The sequence below is a fragment of the Carcharhinus amblyrhynchos genome, chromosome 20 (assembly GCF_965287045.1).
Source record: "Carcharhinus amblyrhynchos chromosome 20, sCarAmb.v2.hapA, whole genome shotgun sequence".
NCBI lineage: Eukaryota > Metazoa > Chordata > Chondrichthyes > Carcharhiniformes > Carcharhinidae > Carcharhinus > Carcharhinus amblyrhynchos.
The window spans coordinates 23,154,951-23,174,271 of NC_137343.1; the positions used below are offsets into that span (position 1 = coordinate 23,154,951).

The 19,321-nt window shown below is 43.5% G+C and overlaps 1 protein-coding gene across 1 annotated transcript in view; it reads right to left on the bottom strand.

Moving 5' to 3' along the window:
* The window catches only part of emid1 (EMI domain containing 1), a 355,515-nt gene that overhangs the window by 104,073 nt on the left and 232,121 nt on the right, over window positions 1-19,321 (bottom strand). The window contains exons 5-6 of the mRNA XM_080208227.1: window positions 5,822-5,883; window positions 2,284-2,428 (exon numbers count right to left, since the gene is read on the bottom strand). Coding sequence (XP_080064353.1) covers window positions 2,284-2,428; window positions 5,822-5,883 — 207 coding nt within the window. The remainder of the gene's footprint in view (window positions 1-2,283; window positions 2,429-5,821; window positions 5,884-19,321) is intronic.

The following is a 19,321-nucleotide window of genomic DNA, read 5'->3' on the forward strand; positions in this document are numbered from 1 at the left end:
GGCCCCTAGGATTGCAAGGGGGGGGGGTGGGAGGAGCTGCTTCAGGCTGCTAGTGGCCTGACAGCTCTCTCTTTTCTGTCAGACCCCTGCTACTGCTCATATGCATGTGCAGCAACAGAGGCCTACACGTGCAAACTACCTTTGCAGGCTTTTGGGCCCATTACGCCCCAACCAGAGGCTGCAGCAGCGAGCACCAGGCTCACTCAGAATTTTGCAGGCAGAGTGTGTGTAAAAGATGGGTCTGAAACTCTCTCAGTTTCAAGTCCACCCAGCACTGAGATAAAAAATGGTAAAATCTCCCCCAGGGAATGGTAGTTGTCTGGAACCCTCTGCCGGAGTGGTGGTGGAAGAAGCTACAATAGGCGTGTTTATAGACTATTAGACTATGCAAGACATAGAGGGATATAGACCAAGGACAGGCAAAAGGTGTTAGTTTAATTTGGCGTCATGCTCGGCACAACATTGTGGGCCGAAGGGCCTGTTCCTCTGCTGTACTGATCTACGTTCAATATTATTTCTACGTACATTTGCAGTGATGGCCCTCTGGAACAAACTTTGTTGTAACTTGCCCAGGAAAATGTTGGAATCATGAACCTTAAAGTTTGACAACTGCCTCAATAAGATGACCTCCAACAATCCGTATGACTCTGAAAACCGACACCCAGGAAGCTGGTTTCCGTGAAAACTATTTAACATTCATGACAAATTAAAGAACCACGTTGTACTTCTTATAAGATAGGCCTCTGAACTGTAGGCGTCTCTTCTGAACATAACTGGAACTCAAGGTGTTCTGACTATAATTACTATAAAATTACTATAAGTGAAGTAAAAAGGGACACAGCTTTCTGCTTATGGCATCAATCCCCTTCACTGAACATGAAGCCAGCGTAAAATGATAACATCTGCTGTTGTTCCTGCCATTAGGTGCTCACATACTTTTTCATCTAAAATTCTTATCGTTTCCATGCATTCAGTTGGGTCCTTCCAGACCTGATAAAATATACCTGAAAAAAAGTACTTTTTGCCCTGTAAGATTCTATGATACTTGCTCCAATAAGGTGGTTGATCTGTTAGATGTTCGAATAAAGCATCCAGTGGGGTTTTTCCCCACACATTTGGTGACAAGACCTGGACTACAATGCTAATGAGAACAGGATTGATTTTCTGCATACCAATTAACATTTTTTTGACAGTACGAATTGCTGTAACTTGAATTTTCATTGCAGAAGCTGCAGAAGTCTGACTTTTTCAAGAATGCTGTTGCAGCACGACACTGGGGATCACCGACAATATTACACACTGCAGGCATGCCCAAACCCCTTAACGCAAAAAAAATTCAAAAGATAAAGTAATGTGAAATAACTAAAAATGTATCTTCAGTTGTCCTTCTTTACTTCAACCTTAAGAATAAATATTATAGAATCCCTATAATGCAGAAAAGGCCAATTGGCCCATCGGATCTGCACCGACAGACTAACAAAGTATCTTACTCAGACCCTCCATCCCGCCCTATCACCGTAACCCCACACGTTTCCATGCCTAATCCGCTTGACCTATACATTTTGGGACACTAAGGGGTAACTTAGCATGGCAAATCCAACTAACCTGCACATGTTTGGAGTGTGGGAAGAAACCGGAGCACCTGGAGGAAACCCACACAGACATGGGGAGAATGTGCAAACTTCACACAGACAGTTCCCATGTCCCAGGTCCCTGGACACTTTGTTTCTCTTGGCTGTTGATTGCAAATTAACAATAGGGGTACACATTTATGTCACTGCTACAGTGCCATTAGAAATATGTAATTCTCGTACTATCCTATTCCACTTGAAACAGTGTAGATAATTCATTATCCTTTCTCCAAACTCACATGGGATGACTCCATTATCTAATGGACAGCAGGCATCCACAGACCACACAACTATCACAAATGACACCACCATTATTCTATGAGCTACACATATGCAGTTTTTCTAGAGTTTTAAATGACAAGCTTTCACATATTTAGTGACACAAAACCAATGCTGTGAAATTGAATAGCAGAGCTTCCCAACCGATTGATGAATTAACCCGTGGTGGGGTGGAATGGGAAAATTCTCCCCGTTGTTTCACTTAATCGGGTTATGCAGAGCATGAGAGAGAGAGGTAGCAAATTACTACCATGAAAACAGTTCAGCTGAATGAAACACGCAGGGGCCGGAGGGGCGCGGGGAGATTAAGTCCACAAGATCTACATTGTCTTCTTTATCAAAGAAAATATGGATATGTTTTTGTATGACTGACCTTTTGGACCCCGAGCTCCAGGCAAGCCTCGTATAGCTGGGGCGCCTTGGAGTTTAACCGTATCTTCAGGTGCTCCTTTAAGGGTCACGTGTCCGCGGTTTGTCAGTACAGTGCTGACCGGTTCTGCAGCTGCCAATAGAGCCACCTGTAGCGTAAGTACAAACACAATGTTTACAAATACTGGTTGTAAAGTTCCATCATTGGGAGAGCTTAGAAAGGGAACCAGAATTGGACTGAATGGAAGGGCTTGTAATGAATGTACACATCACAGAATCCTTACAGAAAGAGGCCATTCAGCCCATCGAGTCTGTACTGACTCCCTGAAATAGCATCTTACCCAGGCTCTGTCCCACTGCATTATCCCCGTAACTCTGCACATTTATCATGGCTAATCCACTAAACTTCACATCTTTGTGACACTCAGGGGCAATTTATCACGGTCAATCCACCTAACCTTCCGGTTTTTGGAGTGTGGGAAGAAATCTGAGCACTCAAAACTAACATGTTCAGGCACAGGGAGAAAGGTCAAACTTCACACAATCACCCAAGGCCGGAATTGAACCCAGGTCCCTGGCGCTGTGAGGGAGCAGTACGAGCAACTGTGCCGCCCCAGATCATTAACCTTTTGATCTGGGAATCAAAATAAAGACACTGCAAACGTGTTTGAATTTCTTATTGTTGACATCCATGGCATTAAAAATGTGAAATGAAAAATTAGCCAACCATCTCAAGATGAAGAATAGTAACAGTTCAACATGTTCAAACGAGCATTTTACTCCACATAAACTTTCTAGCCTGATCCCACTCCCCTCCTCACTTCCAATACCTTTCTGAACATTCATCTTTTTCAAGTAACTGTACAAACCCTTTCAAAATAATTTATGGACTCTGCATTGATGAATTATTCATGGCAGAGAATTCCACATTGAAACCACCCTGTTCCAATTTGTCTTTCTCACCCTGCTCTCACTAACTCAGACACACTGAGCTTTACAAATCGACAGATAGGTTTCTTTAACTGACTTGGTCAGGCTTCACACTGAGACAGCTCACCAATGCCTGAAACAGTCATGCTTTATACGTCAAACTCCACCTGTGTTTGCCAGGACAATGTCACTGGCTGGGGGGGTCCCAGGAAAAAGAGCAGCAAACCTGGCAGACCTCATCCTTCCCGACCCAGGACGAGTAAAGCCTTGCTGGTCTAGAGTTTTTTGATATGTAATAAATTACAGGAAAGTGGATGGTTTGATCTAGTCCCAGCATTATACAATTTTTTTATAAATTGAAGAAAGCTTAGTTGGGACCCCCGGCCCCCCTATCCACCCTTCCCCTGCCCCCTCACCCTCCAAACCCCCTGTATGCTGTAGGCCATTTAAATTGGCATTTACTTTGGCATGACCATAAAATCCTGCCACGTTATAGATTCCTTCAGGACTTAAGTGCTGAAAAAAGCCAAGAAATATCTAGAAAATAATAAATTAAACATACAACTGTATCATTCGATTTGAGCCCTTCCTCATGGTGATTGGAAATTAACCTGGACTGAAACTTCACCAAAGTGTCCATTGGGCAGCACAGTGGTTAGCACTGCTGCCTCAATGCAACAAGGACACAGGTTCGACTCCCAGCTTGGATCACTGTCTGTGTGGAGTCTACACATTTTCCCTGTGTCTGCGTGGGTTTCATCTGGGTGCTCTGGTTTCTGGTTTCTTCCCACAGTACAAAAGACGTGCTGGTTAGTTGCACTGGCCATTCTCACTCAGTGTTTCCAAACAGGCTCCAGAGTGTGGCGATTAAGAGATTTTCACAGTAACTTCATTGCAGTGTTAATGTAAGCGTACTTGTGACACTAATAAATAAACTTGAAACTAAACAGATTAAAAGTGATTAATGGTGGAACTACTGGAACCTAATTAGATCCTCTATATCCAATCACAACTCAGAAACATGTGTAGTATGTCTATAGACATGTATAGGAGTACAAGCTGAGAAAGTTGCCTACAAATTTGATGATTCTTGATACGTAAAAGACTGCGGTCACCCTGTAATGTGTCCACATTAACTCATTTGCCTACAACTGGTACAGGAGTTTTCGTCTACATCCTCCACAGTTTAAAAAAAATGAAGAAATTAATGCAAAACATTACCCCAGGCTTTTCTTAAGCAAGTTTCAAAATTCATTTGAAAGCACACCTGACACCTGTGTAAAGTATTCCAAACCATTTCCACATGAAAGAAGCAGGATTGTACATGGAAAGGATCTTCCTACATTCTTAATCGGTTTCCAGAAGACATTCCGTAATCATTTCACTGGGTTTAAAAACCTTCAACGTGGCTTACTGCCTTTTCACGACCAATTTACATGTTACATTAATGCCTCAGTGTAATGACTGAGTTAGCTTGACTGGAAAGGAACATAGTTTATTACAGAATGCAAAATAAAACCCACTGCCATGGTATACATGCACTCGTCCCTCCATGGGACAAGTAGTTCAGCAGGCCCAGTCCTGGATCTGCCTTATAAAGGTAAAAAGTTCCAGCTAGGCAGGAAACTGCCTGTTACCAGGGGAACTCATACTCAATGAGCCCCACAGGGAGATCAATGGTGATTCCCCACGGACTTTGTGAGGGTTATGATCTCCCCCCGGGGGGATTCCAAGTCTAAGGGTTCCCCCCACTTCCGTGACAATCGGGTCTTCTCTGTCTCTTTGCCTCTGTCTCCATGCCCAAACCAGAATCTTCACCATCCAGATGACAGGCTCTTGAGTTTTTAGAGGGCAGACTTTCCTGCCCATAGGCTGGTGTGAAGAAGGCCAAGAGTGGCGTGATTGTAGGAAAACCTGCCTCTTAGGACGATTCCCTGTGATACAGGTGATCTACGGGCTTCTTTAAGGTCTTCTGCCTGCTTTTCACATATAAGACGCTGGCCCTGTTTCCTCGAGAATAACTCTCGGAATTCATAGACAGTCGAAGTTCCTCACACGGATAGAAACTCTGAATTTGACTTCAAAAGGATCATGGTCCCTTTTCTGGGCTTCTTATTTCAACTCTACTTGCCCAGCAAAATTTGGGCTAGGCCTAGTCCAAAGGTTTCAGCCCATCAATAGCTCCACCAGGGCTAATTCCCATCATCATGTGCACTGTAGTTTTACAGTTGTTGGCGCACCATTTCACCGGATTCTCTATCTCTTTCCTGTACTCTGTCTCGTCAACGTTTGAGATCCGACCCACTACAGTGGTGTCATCAGCAAACTTGAAAATGGAGTTAGGGCAGAATGTGGCCACACAGCTGTAAGTGTGTCAGGAATACAGCAGCCTTGCAGGGCACCAGTGTTGAGGATAATTGGGAGGAGGTGCCTATCCTTACTGATTGCGATGAATAGAAAGGGAATGGAAAGATATGCTGAAAATCCGAGATGAGACAGATGGGAAGGAGTACAAACACAAGCACCGACTATTTGAGCCAAATGTCCTATCTCGAAATTAAAACATCTTGCAATTCAATAAAGACATCATACTTTAATCGGAAGAAGTATACCTTAGCCTCCAGTGTCCCCAGTCGGTCTGTCAGCTGGGAAATCTTACTGCAGTTCAAACAATCTGTAAAAGAAAAGCTTTTCAATTAGAATTTGAAGAGTTTTTTTCAACGAAGAAACAAACACAGGAAGTGATGTATGCCACAAAAATTCAGTGCAAGCTTGATTTGCTATGTAGCAATGAGTAGTTACTCTTTTACCTTGTTTCAAATTACACTTGAAAACCCACCTCAAAAACAGCAGCTCTAGTGAAGTTATGGATATTTTTTGTGATGAGTAATCGTTGTGAAGACCAAGCACATGTTATGGAAGATTGTAAGTATTTTTCTGAGCACACCCCAGGGACCAAACCATGATCCAGATTTTGCAGTTAGCAGCAATCTCGAAGAAAGCCGTGCACAGGGATTTCCACTTCCCTGCCGCCAGTCTGAACCTGTCACCAAGTCCAGGGGATCTCCAGGCATCACGTGATGGCATCAAACAGAGTTAACAGCCAATTGTATTGAAGCATTCTCACAGACATTAAACTGTGGAACAAGACCACAAGGAACTACAAAAGGTCGTGTATGTAGCCCAATCCAACACGCAAACCAGCCTCCCATTCATTGACTCTGTCTACACTTCCCACTGCATCGGCAAAGGAGCCAGCATAATTAAGGACCCCACACACCCCGGACATTCTCTCTTTCACCTTCTTCCATCGGGAAAAAGATACAAAAGTCTGAGGTCACATACCAACCCACTCAAGGACAGCTTCTTCCCTGCTGCTGTCAGACTTTTGAATGGACCTACCTCGTATTAAGTCGATCTTTCTCTACACCCTAGCTATGACTGTAACACTACATTCTGCACTCTCTTGTTTCCTTCTCTATGAACAGTATGATTTGTCTGTATAGTGCGAAAGAAACAATACTTTTCACTGTATACATGTGACAATAATAAATCAAATCAAATCACTGAATTCTTCACTTTCAATTGAACTATTTGCAGAGACTAAAATATATGATTGAGCTCCATAGTAAGTAGTTAAAATAGTAGTTGTGAATTTTTTGACACACTGAAGAAACGTGATACTCCACAAATATCAAATTAGCTTTTTAGCAGCAGCAAGATTTCTTAACACAAATACAGAACTTTGGTGACCCGTTCTAAACCAAGATGCTAAATTGTCCCTTAGTGTCCAAAGATGTGTAAGTTAGTTGGAGTAGCTATGGTAAATGCATGGGGTTTGGGGGATATTGTGAAGGGGTTGGGCCTGAACAAGATACTCTTTTGGAGGGTTGGTTCAAATCCAATGAGCTGAATGGCCTTCTTCGGCACTGCAGGGTTTCCTATGGTTCTAATTACACCTCAGTCAACAAGGTGTAAGCTCTCAAGGGCTTTTACTGCAAGACTGTGGGTGGAATTTTCCAACCATTCATACTGGTGGGATTATCCATCGCATTGAGGACAAACAACACCTCCCCACCCTGCGGGACTCCCGGAGGATGCGAACGATGGAAAACCCCATTGACAGTGGTGGGACTGGGGAAGATCCCATCACTGCCAATAGCTGGCTAACCCCACTGTCGCAAACACACCACGAGGATGGGGGATGGGTCGGAAAAACCAACCCTAATGCTGCAGAAGGACGAGTTTCCATCAGAAATAACACAGAAAATGCTGGAAATATTCAGCAGGTCTGGTAGTACCTGTGGACAGAGAACTAACTTCAAGGTCAAAGATCCTTTTTCAGACCCTGTTTTCATTTCGGCTTTCCAGCATCCACAGTATTTTGCCTTTGCTCTACTTTCCATCAGCTCAATGATTTCTACTTGATTGCAATCTGGGGTGACTTTAATGTCACATCCAACGGGGAAGTGTAGAATCACTGATAGCTCTCTCTAGATTTCCACATTTAGCTGCACTGTGCAGGCTCCCAGAAGTTGCTGTCAGGGATAACTGGCTTGGATTTTACCAGAGCAACAATGGCGAATATGATGTCAGACACAAACCATGATTTGGGGAGGCGATGGTCTGCTGGTATTATCACTAGACTATTAATCCAGAGACTCAACTAATGTTCTGGAGACTAGGATTCAAATCCCTTCATTGCAGATCGTGGGATTTGAATTCAAAAAAAAATCTGGAATTAAGGATCAACTGATGACCATGAAACCATTGTCAATTGTTGGAAAACCCATCTGGTTCACTAATGTCCTTGCTGGAAGGAAACCTAACATCCTTAGCTGGTCGAGATATGACTCCAGAGCCACAGCCAGGTGGTTGACTCTCAACTGCCCTCAGGGAACTAGGGATGGACAATAAATGCTGACCAGCCAGTGCCGCCCATGTCCCATGAATGAATAAAAAAATTTTCAATATGCCATCCTCACTGGAACAATGACAGTGTGTTAACAAATCTATGGTGGAAAAATTCACAAACATGTTCAGGGGAGAAGGAGATGTCCTGTGAGCTGTGAATCGTGGATCTTCCTGGTCGACTTATATTGTTCCATTCTTGGCTTTTCGGAACTGGCATCTCAGCCTAAATTTCTCACTCATTGCCAGTTTTTGAACATTAATTGTCCATTAAACTTGCTGAAGTAAGTTAGGGCGGTAATTTAGCAGTGTAAATATCATTCTAACAATGTGACAATTGTTAACGAAATGCCAATCAACATATCTGTTGATATGTTATTAATTAAAATTATTCAATCTCATTCCTGTATGAAGCACCTATTTTATGAAGTCAAATTTTAAATTGGTGGACAATTTGCTTATCCTTCCTCTCTGTCTCTCAATCCAATCATTCTTTTCCTCTTTATTTATCTTTCTTTAATTTGACTCAATTTCACCATCCTCCATCTTTATTCCTGTATATACTTGGAAATGATAATGAAAAATTAAACTTCCATTGGCAAGTCATTTTGCAGCTTTAAAGAACCTCAGTTAGGCTGCGCTTGGAATATAGTGTTCAATTCTGGTCGCCACATTACCAGAAGGATATGGAGGTCTTGGAGAAATGTTTACCAGGATGTTGCCCGATATGCAGGGCATTAGATATGAGGAGAGGTTGGAGAAACTTGGTTTGTTCTCACTGGAACGATGGAGGTTGAGGGACAACATGATAGAAGTCTACAAAATGAGGGGTGTGGACAGAATAGATAGTCAGAAGCTTTTTCCCAGGGCAGAAGAGTGAATTACTAGGGGGCATAGGTTTAAGATGCAAGGGGCAAGGTTTAAAGGAGATGTATGAGGCCAGTATTTTCACACAGAGGGTGGTGGATGTCTGGAACTTGCTGCCGGGGGAGGTAGTGGAAGTAGGTACGGTAGTGACTTTTAAGGAACTACTTGGCAAAAACGTGAATAGGATAGGAATAGAGGGGTATGGTCCCTGAAAGGGTAGGGGGGTTTTAGTTCAGATGGATAGCATAGTCAGTGCATGCTTGTAGGGCTGAAGGGCCTGTTCTTGTGCTGTAATTTTTTTTGTTTTTTGTTCCCAATTGCTACTGGTTAAAACAGCAAATAATTGACAAATAGGTGGAATTTAATGGAGACCACAGAGCAGGCATGGGGGTAGGTGGGAGGTGGGGTGAGGTGTATCTATGGTGTGTATCCGGTATGAGGAGGTTGGGAATGTGAAGGGCCAATATGGGAATCCTGCCCACGGGATGACAATTAAGCTATGTCGGGTTTGCTTGGGTGGTTTTATTTCTGAGGGAGGCAATTTGTGATGGCAGTGGGTAGGTGGGGTGTCTTGTTGTCAGACACCCAGTCAAGGGACCCGGCACTGGGAAGGGGAAGCCCAGGAAAGCCTTTGCCCTTGTCCCCAATTCCCGCACACTTCCCTTTCTGTTGATCCCTGTTCCACCCCACCACAGCCCTATGTCTTGGAATCCTATGGTGATCCTTGGGCTGGGCCTCTGAGCACTGTTGGGAGCAGTCACTGCTCTCGATGCTATTGTTAGCTATGGAGATCTGCAGGCCTGAGTTTGGCTGCAGCTCTTGCCTCCCCAGTCCACCAGGGCTCTAGATCCTGTGGAATGCCAGACACTGGCCATATAGTGCCTGGGCCAGTTTGATGATGCAGTGTTGGAGAGACTTCAACTCCCACCGAGCCTTTGGTAACGGAGAAGAAAACTTCTGTGTGTTTTTCTTTTGGAAATGCATCTGTGTAGGGTGTTGAGTGGAGTCAGGATTGGACACTGTTTTACTGGCTACAGAATTGAATAGCCTGTCAACACTCCTCTGCTTTCGGTTAAGGGCAATCACTTGGGGGATTTGCAAAGAGGCCTGGCAATCCCTACACTCCGGCAAGGAGTTGATGTTTGCAGCGCAGCGGATAAAACCGCGAGAAATGGAAAAAGACAAGTTGAACCATTGTCTGAAAGACACACAGTAAACAACAGGCACTGCAGGGCAAGGTGAACAGAGAACTGCAGCTGGTCAGAGACGCAGTGAACTATTTGTTGCCAGTTTAGACTGGCTAGTTTCCCTGTGTATCTGATTCATGCATCAGCATGAGTCCCGTCTCAGAGGGGGGATCTCATTAATGCCTCCTTTGATTCAGAACTCAGAAACAGGATTTACATTGACAGATCAAGGTCAAAACCCCAAGCCGAATCCAAACTCTGCCACCAAAAACAGGCTGGAAATGAGTTTTCCATTGCTGTCCATGGAGATCTTGAGCTTAAAAAAAAGTGTTTATTTGTGTTTGGTAGAGAAAATAGGAGAAGTAAAGACTTTTCAATTCTGAAAACTCAATGGAAAAATGTACTGTGCAGCATTTTAGTGTGTATACAGACTATGACGGTACAAATTCTGATCCAGGTTTTGGGCTGAAGTAGCTGATCTGAGTAAGGTGAGATACCAGATCCTCAGTTAGGCACTAAGAACACATCCAACTCCCTTCCACCTATAGGTTAAAATCCAACAGGTTTATTTGGAATCACAATCTTTCGGAGCGCTGTGCCTTTATCAGGTGAGTGGAGAGGAAGGTTTCACAAACATGGCATATATCAACAAAGACATAATTGCAAGATATTTTATCTTGCAATTATTCTCAAATATCTCAAGATATTTTATCTTGCAATTATGTTTTTGTCGATATTTGCCATGTTTGTGAAACCTACCTCTCCACTCACCTGATGAAGGAGCAGTGCTCCAAAAGCTTGTGATTCCAAATAAACCTGTTGGACTTAAACCTGGTGTTGTGAGACTTCTTACTGAACCCACCCCAGTCTAACGCTGGCACCTCCACATCATCTGAAGAGGGATCTTGAATTACAAGACATGCCAATGGTGAGTCCATCACTAGGTTTCTAGCACATTATATTTTTACACTACTTCAAAAAGGGTTTACGTGCATTGAAAAGGGATCAAACAAAAATGGTCAGGATGATCTGAGACATTCTGAAACTCAAGCATCAAAATGCATTTTGGGCGGGGAACATGGTACTGGGCTTTAAAATCATGAAAGCTATTGATATGGTTAACTCAAGAAAAGTAACTTCGACACTGAACACGGGGTTCGAGAACATTCGTGCAAATTGTCAGTGCGCATCTCCCCAAAGGGGAATGGGTGTGTGGAGCAAATTTACAGAGAAAATCATTAATTCTGGGTAAACTGACATCTTTAAACTGGGAGTTGGCAGAGATTATGTTGAGTTGAGTAGTTGAGATGGGTGGGGGGGGTGCGGCGATGAGCGAAATATTAATCAGATCACATTGATCTGCTTCAAAGGAAAAAGGGCAAGCAACTCTTAGATTTCTTCAACATTAGACATCAACACATGGGTTTGAAAGGAAAGTTCAAATAATCATCCAGGTTGAACAAAGAACAAAGAAAATTACAGCTCAGGAACAGGCCCTTCAGCCCTTCAAGCCTGCACTGACCACGCTGCCCAATTGAACTAAAACCCCCTACTCTTCTGGGGACCATACCCCTCTATTCTCATCCTATTCATGTATTTGTCCAGAAACCCCTTAAAACTGACTATCGTATCTGCTTCCACTACCTCTTACACCCTGGGAAAAAGCTTCTGACTATCCACTCTGTTCATGCCCCTCATAACCTTGTAGACTTCTATCAGGTCGCACCTCAACCTCTGTCATTCCAGTGAGAACAAACCAAGTTTCTCCAACATCTCCTTATAACCTCTCCATACCAGGCAACATCCTGGTAAATCTTTTCCGTACCCTCTCCGAAGCCTCCACATCCTTCTGGTAGTGTGGCAACCAGAATTGAACACTGTATTCCAAGTGCGGCCTAACTAAGGTTCTATAAAGCTGCAACATGACTTACCAATTTTTAAACTCAATGCTCTGGCCGATGAAAGCAAGAATGCCGTATGCCCTCTCGATTACCTTCTCCACCTGCATTGCCACTTTCGGTGACTTGTGTACCTGTACACCCAGACCCCTCTGCCTATCAATAATCTTAAGGGCTCTGCCATTCACTGTATATTTCCTATCTTTATTAGACCTTCAAAATGCATTACCTCACATTTGTCTGGATTAAACTCCATCTGCCATCTGTCCGTCCAAGTCTCCAACTGATCTATATCCTGCTGTATCCTCTGATGGTCCTCATCGCTATCTGCAAATCCACCAACCTTTGTGTCATCCACAAACGTACTAATCAATCCAGTTACATTTTCCTCCAAATCATTCATATATATTACATATAGCAAAGGTTCCAGCACTAATCCTGAGGAACACCACATGTCACAGCCCTCCATTCAGAAACACACCCTTCCACTGTTACCCTCTGTCTTCTATAACCGAGCCAATTTTGCATCCATCTTACCAGCTCACATCTGATCCTTTGGGACTTCACCTTCTGCACCAGCCTGCCACGAGGGACCTTGTCAAAGACCTTACTGAAGTCCATGTAGACAACATCGGGGGACCATATCTCTCCATTCCCGTCCTATTCATGTATTTGACAACATTGGGTAGGAATGGCTATTTCCTCTAAAGCTAAAGCTATAGTTTATTTATTAGTCACAAGTAGGGCTTACATTAACTCTGCAATGAAGTTACTGTAAATTCCACTAGCCACCACACTCCGGCTCCTGTTCGTGTCAATGCACCTAACCAGCATGTCCATCAGACTGTGGGAGGAAATCGGAACACCCGGAGGAAACTCACACAGACACGGGGAAAATGTACAAACTCCACACAGGCAGTGACCCAAGCCGGGAATCGGTTCCAGGCACTGTGAGGCAGCAGTACTAACCACTGTGCCAAAAATTTCTCTGGCTTTTTGTCTGTTCTCATCATATTGTAATCTCCATTTTTTTGTTAATTTAGATTTGCCTTTGGGATAGAATCATGGAATCCTACAGTGCAGAAGGAGGCCATTCGACCCATCGAGTCTGCACTGACTACATTCCCATCCAGACCTTATCCCCTAACCCCATGCATAACTCCATCCCCTAACTAGTCCTCCTGACACTATGGGGCAATTTAGCATGGCCAATCCACCTAACCTGCACATTTTCTGACTATGGGAGGAAACTGGAGCACCCTGAGGAAACTCCCGCAGATATGGGGAGAACGTGCAAACTCCACACTGACAGTGATCCAAGCCGGGAATCGAACTCAGGTCCCTGGCGCTGTAAGGCAGCAGTGTTAACCACTGTGCTGCAGATGAGGATGATGCTGGCAAGCAAGTATCTGTTTACTGCCCATCTCTATTGCAGTTGAATGGTTTGTTAGGTGACTCCAGAGGAAATGTAAGAGATGGCCCACACGGTGTGAGCTGAAGTCATGGATCAGGCCAGTGCAGGCAGGGGTGACAGGTCCCTTTGTCTGTAGATTATTAAGTGAACTATGGTTGGTTTTTCATAACAAAGTGCCAATTTTCATGGTAATTTATTTTGTTAGTACCTCACAAGAGACCAGGTGAATTATTGGTGTAATATTAACAATGAACGATGACCCAGAGAATCTACTTCATCACGGTTCCCTATCTCCAACTGAGGACAAGATGTCTGGGAGAAACCTGCTGGAAGCAATGTTTTGAAGTAAAGATTAATAGAACCAGATCTACTTCTTGAGAATTCTAATATAGGGAAATAATCCAATACCTGACCGCATGTGTAACTTAATGAAATAATACTCCTGTAATTGTGAGTTTACAGTAAATCTTAAGCATTAATCTTAAATGTTTTATTCCACAAGGACAAAAAGATTGAAAATCCAGTCCAAGTGCTTAATCGCTGTGGAGTGACTTAATCTCTCCCTTCTCACTTTTTCCCTGATAAGTTGCAGGAAGTAGTTAATGCACTCTTTAATTCAGTGTTGGGAATGCAGCAGTTTAAGTTGTGTGGAACTGAACTTGAATTTGCTTCTGCCTCCTCAGTTTCGATTAAACCGTTGGCCCCCGTGGGAGGGAAATGTTGTGGCAAATGGCTTGGTGTTTGTAAGATGAAGGATACAATTTTGCAGTCAGATCCGAGTTTAGGTGGCTGATTAGAAAGAAAATAAAATCAACCCATCTTGCTGTGTGTGCATAACGTCTAAGAGCATTATGTTCAACTTTTGTGTTTCTAAACCACGAAGGGATTAATATCGAATTTAAGTTTTTGCTTCTTATCTGGTGAACTTTGGTGGAACACAAAGGGTGGCATTTTATTGCCACTTTATGCCCGTTTTGTGGCAGCAAAATGCTGTAAAACCGGGCATAAAGCGGCTAGCATGAATGGCGCTGGTTTTCACGACTGTCGCAATTTTACGACACCCGGATTTCCGGCAAGAGGCTGGTTAGTTTATTGAAATTAATTAAAATAGTGTTTTGAATGCCTTCAGTGAGTCTGGCACTCAATCATCCCAGCTCGCTTTCCCTTTATGGCGTCACTGGGAGAAATTCTCTCTGGCGAGGAAAACACCTGCTCCTCATAAACGGGGAACAGTTGTGAAGTACTCACCAGTGGAGCCAGAGGTCATTGAGGCATCCCAGAAAACCTGAGGGCAAGGTAGGGGTGCCCCTTGGGCAGTGCCAGATCAGTGCCACCCTGGTACCTAGGCAATGCCCATTGGACGCCTGGGCAATGCCCACTGGGCAGTTTCAGGGGCGAGGCCTGTGGATGGGCAAGGCCTGTAGATGGGAGGGACCAATGAGTTGACAGGTCCCATGGGGGGGCAGTGGCAGGGGGCAGGGCCAATGGGTGGGTGGGGCAAGTGGGGGAGGAGCCAATGTGGGTGGGGCCAGTGGGAGGAGGGGGATTCGTTGACACTCTGCATGCCATCAGTGGGGGAGGGCAGTTTGTGAGGGATGGAGGGGGTCTGTGATCAGTGAGGGTGGGAGGGGGTCCATGATTTGTCTGGGTGGAGAAGTGACTGCATTTCAGGCTGTATACCCCTGCGATTGCGTGGTGGGGGGGGGGGGGGGGGTTGTCAGGGAGGTGCCACTTGAGGCTGCCTGCAGCTTTCTATCTGTCAGACACCTGCTACTGTTAATGTGCATGTGCAGCATCAGGGGTTTGCGCATGTGCAGCATCAGGGGTTTGCACATGTGCAGTACCCCTCTTTGCAGGCTGTCAGGCACTTAAAGCCGCACTCACGGCCTTCTGTAGCGAGAAACAAACTCGCCCAAAATTTAAGACAAAATTTAAGATTGGGCCCGAAAACTCATCCGAAGAAAGGATCTGGAACTCTACCAGTTTCACACCCGCCTGACACTTAGAAAAAAATCTCATAAAAATTCCACTCTAAATGTCTTGAATGGCTCACTTGATTGGTAAACTTCATGGGATTGAACTGAAGTAATAGAGAAAAGGGTAAATATTAGCCTGGATTTTGAGGTAGAAATGGCGGTCCCAACCAAGCAGTGCTAACCTGTGCCAGGGGGTAGTGCCAGGCCACTGCATGGCCATGTCCCTCTCCCCAGGGCTATACTCGCCTTTACTCTCCACAATAAATTCACATCTGGGTGAACCTGTTTAAACCTTATCAAAATGGTATCATTTCAGCGAGGTCTGAAAATACGGCAATATATAGTGGGGGGAGGGTGGTGGGTGGTGTTTAAATGTATGCAAATATATTAAAATGTATTGAAATCAGGTTCATTATAGTCATAAACCTGATTACGACGAGGGGCGGCAAAACTCAGAAATCACCATCTCTCCGGTGAGATTTGAAATTTCCAGGTTTGTTCGGGTCTTGAGCCCTCGCATTGTTCTCACAAGACAGTGAAGGTGGGCTCAAGATCCCACCCAAAGAGGGCAGACACGGGTAACGCAGTAGATACAATATATCTAGATTTCCACAAAGACTTTGATAAAGTACCTAATAATATCCCAATGATGGGGTTGCCAACTGTAATCCTCAAGGTTGCTAACTACGATCAATTGTATTCCTGGAGGCTGCCAACTATAATCAGATGTATTCCTGGAGATTTCACCACGTGACTTGAACCTAAGCTCCAGCCAGTCATCAGCCAACACATCCATCCTTGTGACACACATTCCCATGCCAATTGGAAAGCACAAAGACGCATTGGCCAATTGGATAATGCCTGACTGCCAGCCAAACAGAGTGTTCTTTCCCTATTTTCAATATTTCTGTATTTGGCAAAGAGAAATGTTCAAATAAATTTAATTTTTAATATCCTTTTTTAACGTCCTGATGATTTTTCTCCAGAGTTGCACACAGCAGGTTTCTGGAGATTACTGTTGAATTCCTGGAGATTGTCAGCCAATCCTAGATGGTTGGCAAATTTACCTCCATGAGCATGTGGAGTCAGGGCAGAATGGATAACTGGCTGACTGAAATACAGAAAACAGAGAATAGTTATTCGTTTTGGCAGAAGGTGGGATGTGGGTCCCACATGAATTAATGCTGGGACCACTGTGGCTCAGAATGAGTATAAATTATTTAGACTTTAGATTAGAAAGCATAATTTATAAAGTTGCAGATGACAACAAATTGGAAAGGATAGTCAACACTGGAGACTATAAGAGATTACAAGAGGTGATTAATGAGCTTACAATATGGGCATGCAATTAGCAAATAGAGAGATTTAAAGTTTAATTACTAGTGTCACAAATAGCCTTACATTAACACTGCGATGAAAATCCCCTAGTTGTCACTCTTCTACACCTGTTCGGATACATGGAGGAAGAATTTTAACATGGCCAATGCACCTAACCGGCATGTCTTTCAAACTGGGGGAGGAAATTGGAGCACCCAGAGAAAACCCACACAGAGACAGGGAGAGCATGCAGACTCCACACAAACACTGAGCTAAGCTGGGAATCGAACCTGGGTCTCTGGCACTGTGAGGCAGCAGTGCTAACAACTGTGCCACTATGCTGCCTTAATACAATTTGATAAAAACATGGAGGTTAATATTGGAAAGTAAGGATCTAAGTGGGACGGAGGACAAGAAACCTGACAGTATAAATTCATCATTTCAATAAGTTGCAATAAGGTCATAGCAAAAGCAAACCAAGTCCTATGAATTATTTCTAAAAAGAGATATAATTGAAACGTAGAGAGGTTACGCTGAATTTGTATCAAAACTTGGCAAGACTACACATGGGAATACTGTTTAGTTTTGCTCACTATTCTAAGAATATAGGATCCAAAGGACATAGGAAAGGATCCAAATAAAGACTTGCAAGGAGAAGACTGGAAGGTTTACCCACCAGAAGCTGTGGGGTGATGTAATAATGGTTTTAAGGGTTTTGACAAAGGAAAATTTCCCACTCACTGGAATGAGCAAAACTGGTGATCATCAATATCGGATTGTCATCAATAAGAAATCAAAACAGAATTCAGAAGAAATTTCTTTTCCCTGCAGAGCTATGAGATGTAGAAGTCACTGCCACAGTGCATAAATTGAAGTAAATAACATAGGTCAAATCATAAAGTCTCACAATTCACACGCACTATTCACAACCGCTGGATGTCTCAAAATACCTTGCAGCTAATGAAGTGCAGTCACAGTTGTAATGTAGGAAATGGGACGACAAATTTTGTGTGCTGCGACCTCCCACAAAGAATAATGTGATAATGACCAGGTTATCTGTTTTTGTGATATTAATTGAGGGATAAATATTGGCGATAGTACCAAGGATAACACACCCACTCTTCTTCAAAATAGAGCCACTGGATATTTCACATCCACCTGAGCAGAATAGACGGGAATCCCGATTTAGGGTCACTTTGAAGACAGTGGGAGGAAACTTACCGGCTCATTCTGCCAGTCAATTGGGAAGGCCAGCTGGTAAGATCGGACGAGAGACAAAACAAATCTGCTTTGCACTCAGTTTTTAGACTCGTGATGTTGCCAGCACTCATGGCCAGCCAAATTGACCTTGCTCCTGATTTCAATATTCATAATATCATTTAAATATAATTAATGAGTCTCGGATGCCATCATCTGGGCTCACTTGCCCTTACCCTGCTCGCCGATCAGATCCTCATGCTCACTCAGCGCTTAGAATTTATTTTGGTAAGATTGCTCCCAGCATCTCTGACAGTGCAGCATTCTCTCAGCATTGAACTGGAGTGACAGGCTTGATGTTTGTTGGACTTACATCTGAAACGCTGTGACTCAAGAGGTGAAGAGCTACTCTGAGTCACATTTGATGGGAAGCAAAGTAAGTTTCTGAGGAGATTAGAGGGTTACGTTTACAGAGTTACATGAGAAAGAGAAGGTGGGGGTTTAAGTGGAGCATTAAGTGTGAACATGGAGTGGTTAGGTTCTATGTGCTGTATATTTTATATAATTCTACTTAAGAGTCAGTGAGTGACTTTGACCAACATGCCAGTGGACAGGTCACACCACTTGAGTTTCACTGTAAAAGGAGTATAACAAAGTTGAAAATACTTTGCAGTGATTCAATAAAATATGTATTTAATTTTACCAGTTTTCTCTCCCTGGTCCCCCTTCTGAAAACATCATTTGGATCAATGTGAATAAACAAATTAGGAGCAGGTCAACCTGGCTCCTCAAGTCTGCTCTGTCATTTAATAAGAACATAGTCGATTTAATAGTAGCTTCAACTCCACATTCCCACCTACCCCTAATATCCTTTGACCTCCTTGTTAATAAAGAATCGTCCTCTGCCTTATAAATATGATTCTACCTCCAACACTCTGGGGTAGAGAACTCCAAAGATTCGTGACTCTTAGTGAAAAAAGATCTCCTAATCTCCGTCTCCATTGGGAGCACCTTATTCATTTCAGCATCCGTCCTGTTAAGTCCATTTAGGGTTTTATAAGTTTCAGATTGCCTCTCGTTCTTTTAAACTTCAACAGATTCAGGCCCAGCCTGTTCAACTTTTCTCCACAAGATAACCACTATCAACCTCATCCCAGGAATCAGTCGAGCAAACCTTTTCTGAGCTGCTTCTAACATTTTCATATTCTTTCTTAAATAAGTAAGCAGTACTGCAGATGTGGAATCACTAATGCCCTGTACAACTGCAGCAAAACATCCTTACTTTTATATTTCATTCCCCTTCCAATAAACAGCAATCTACCATTTGCTTTCCTAATCACTTGTT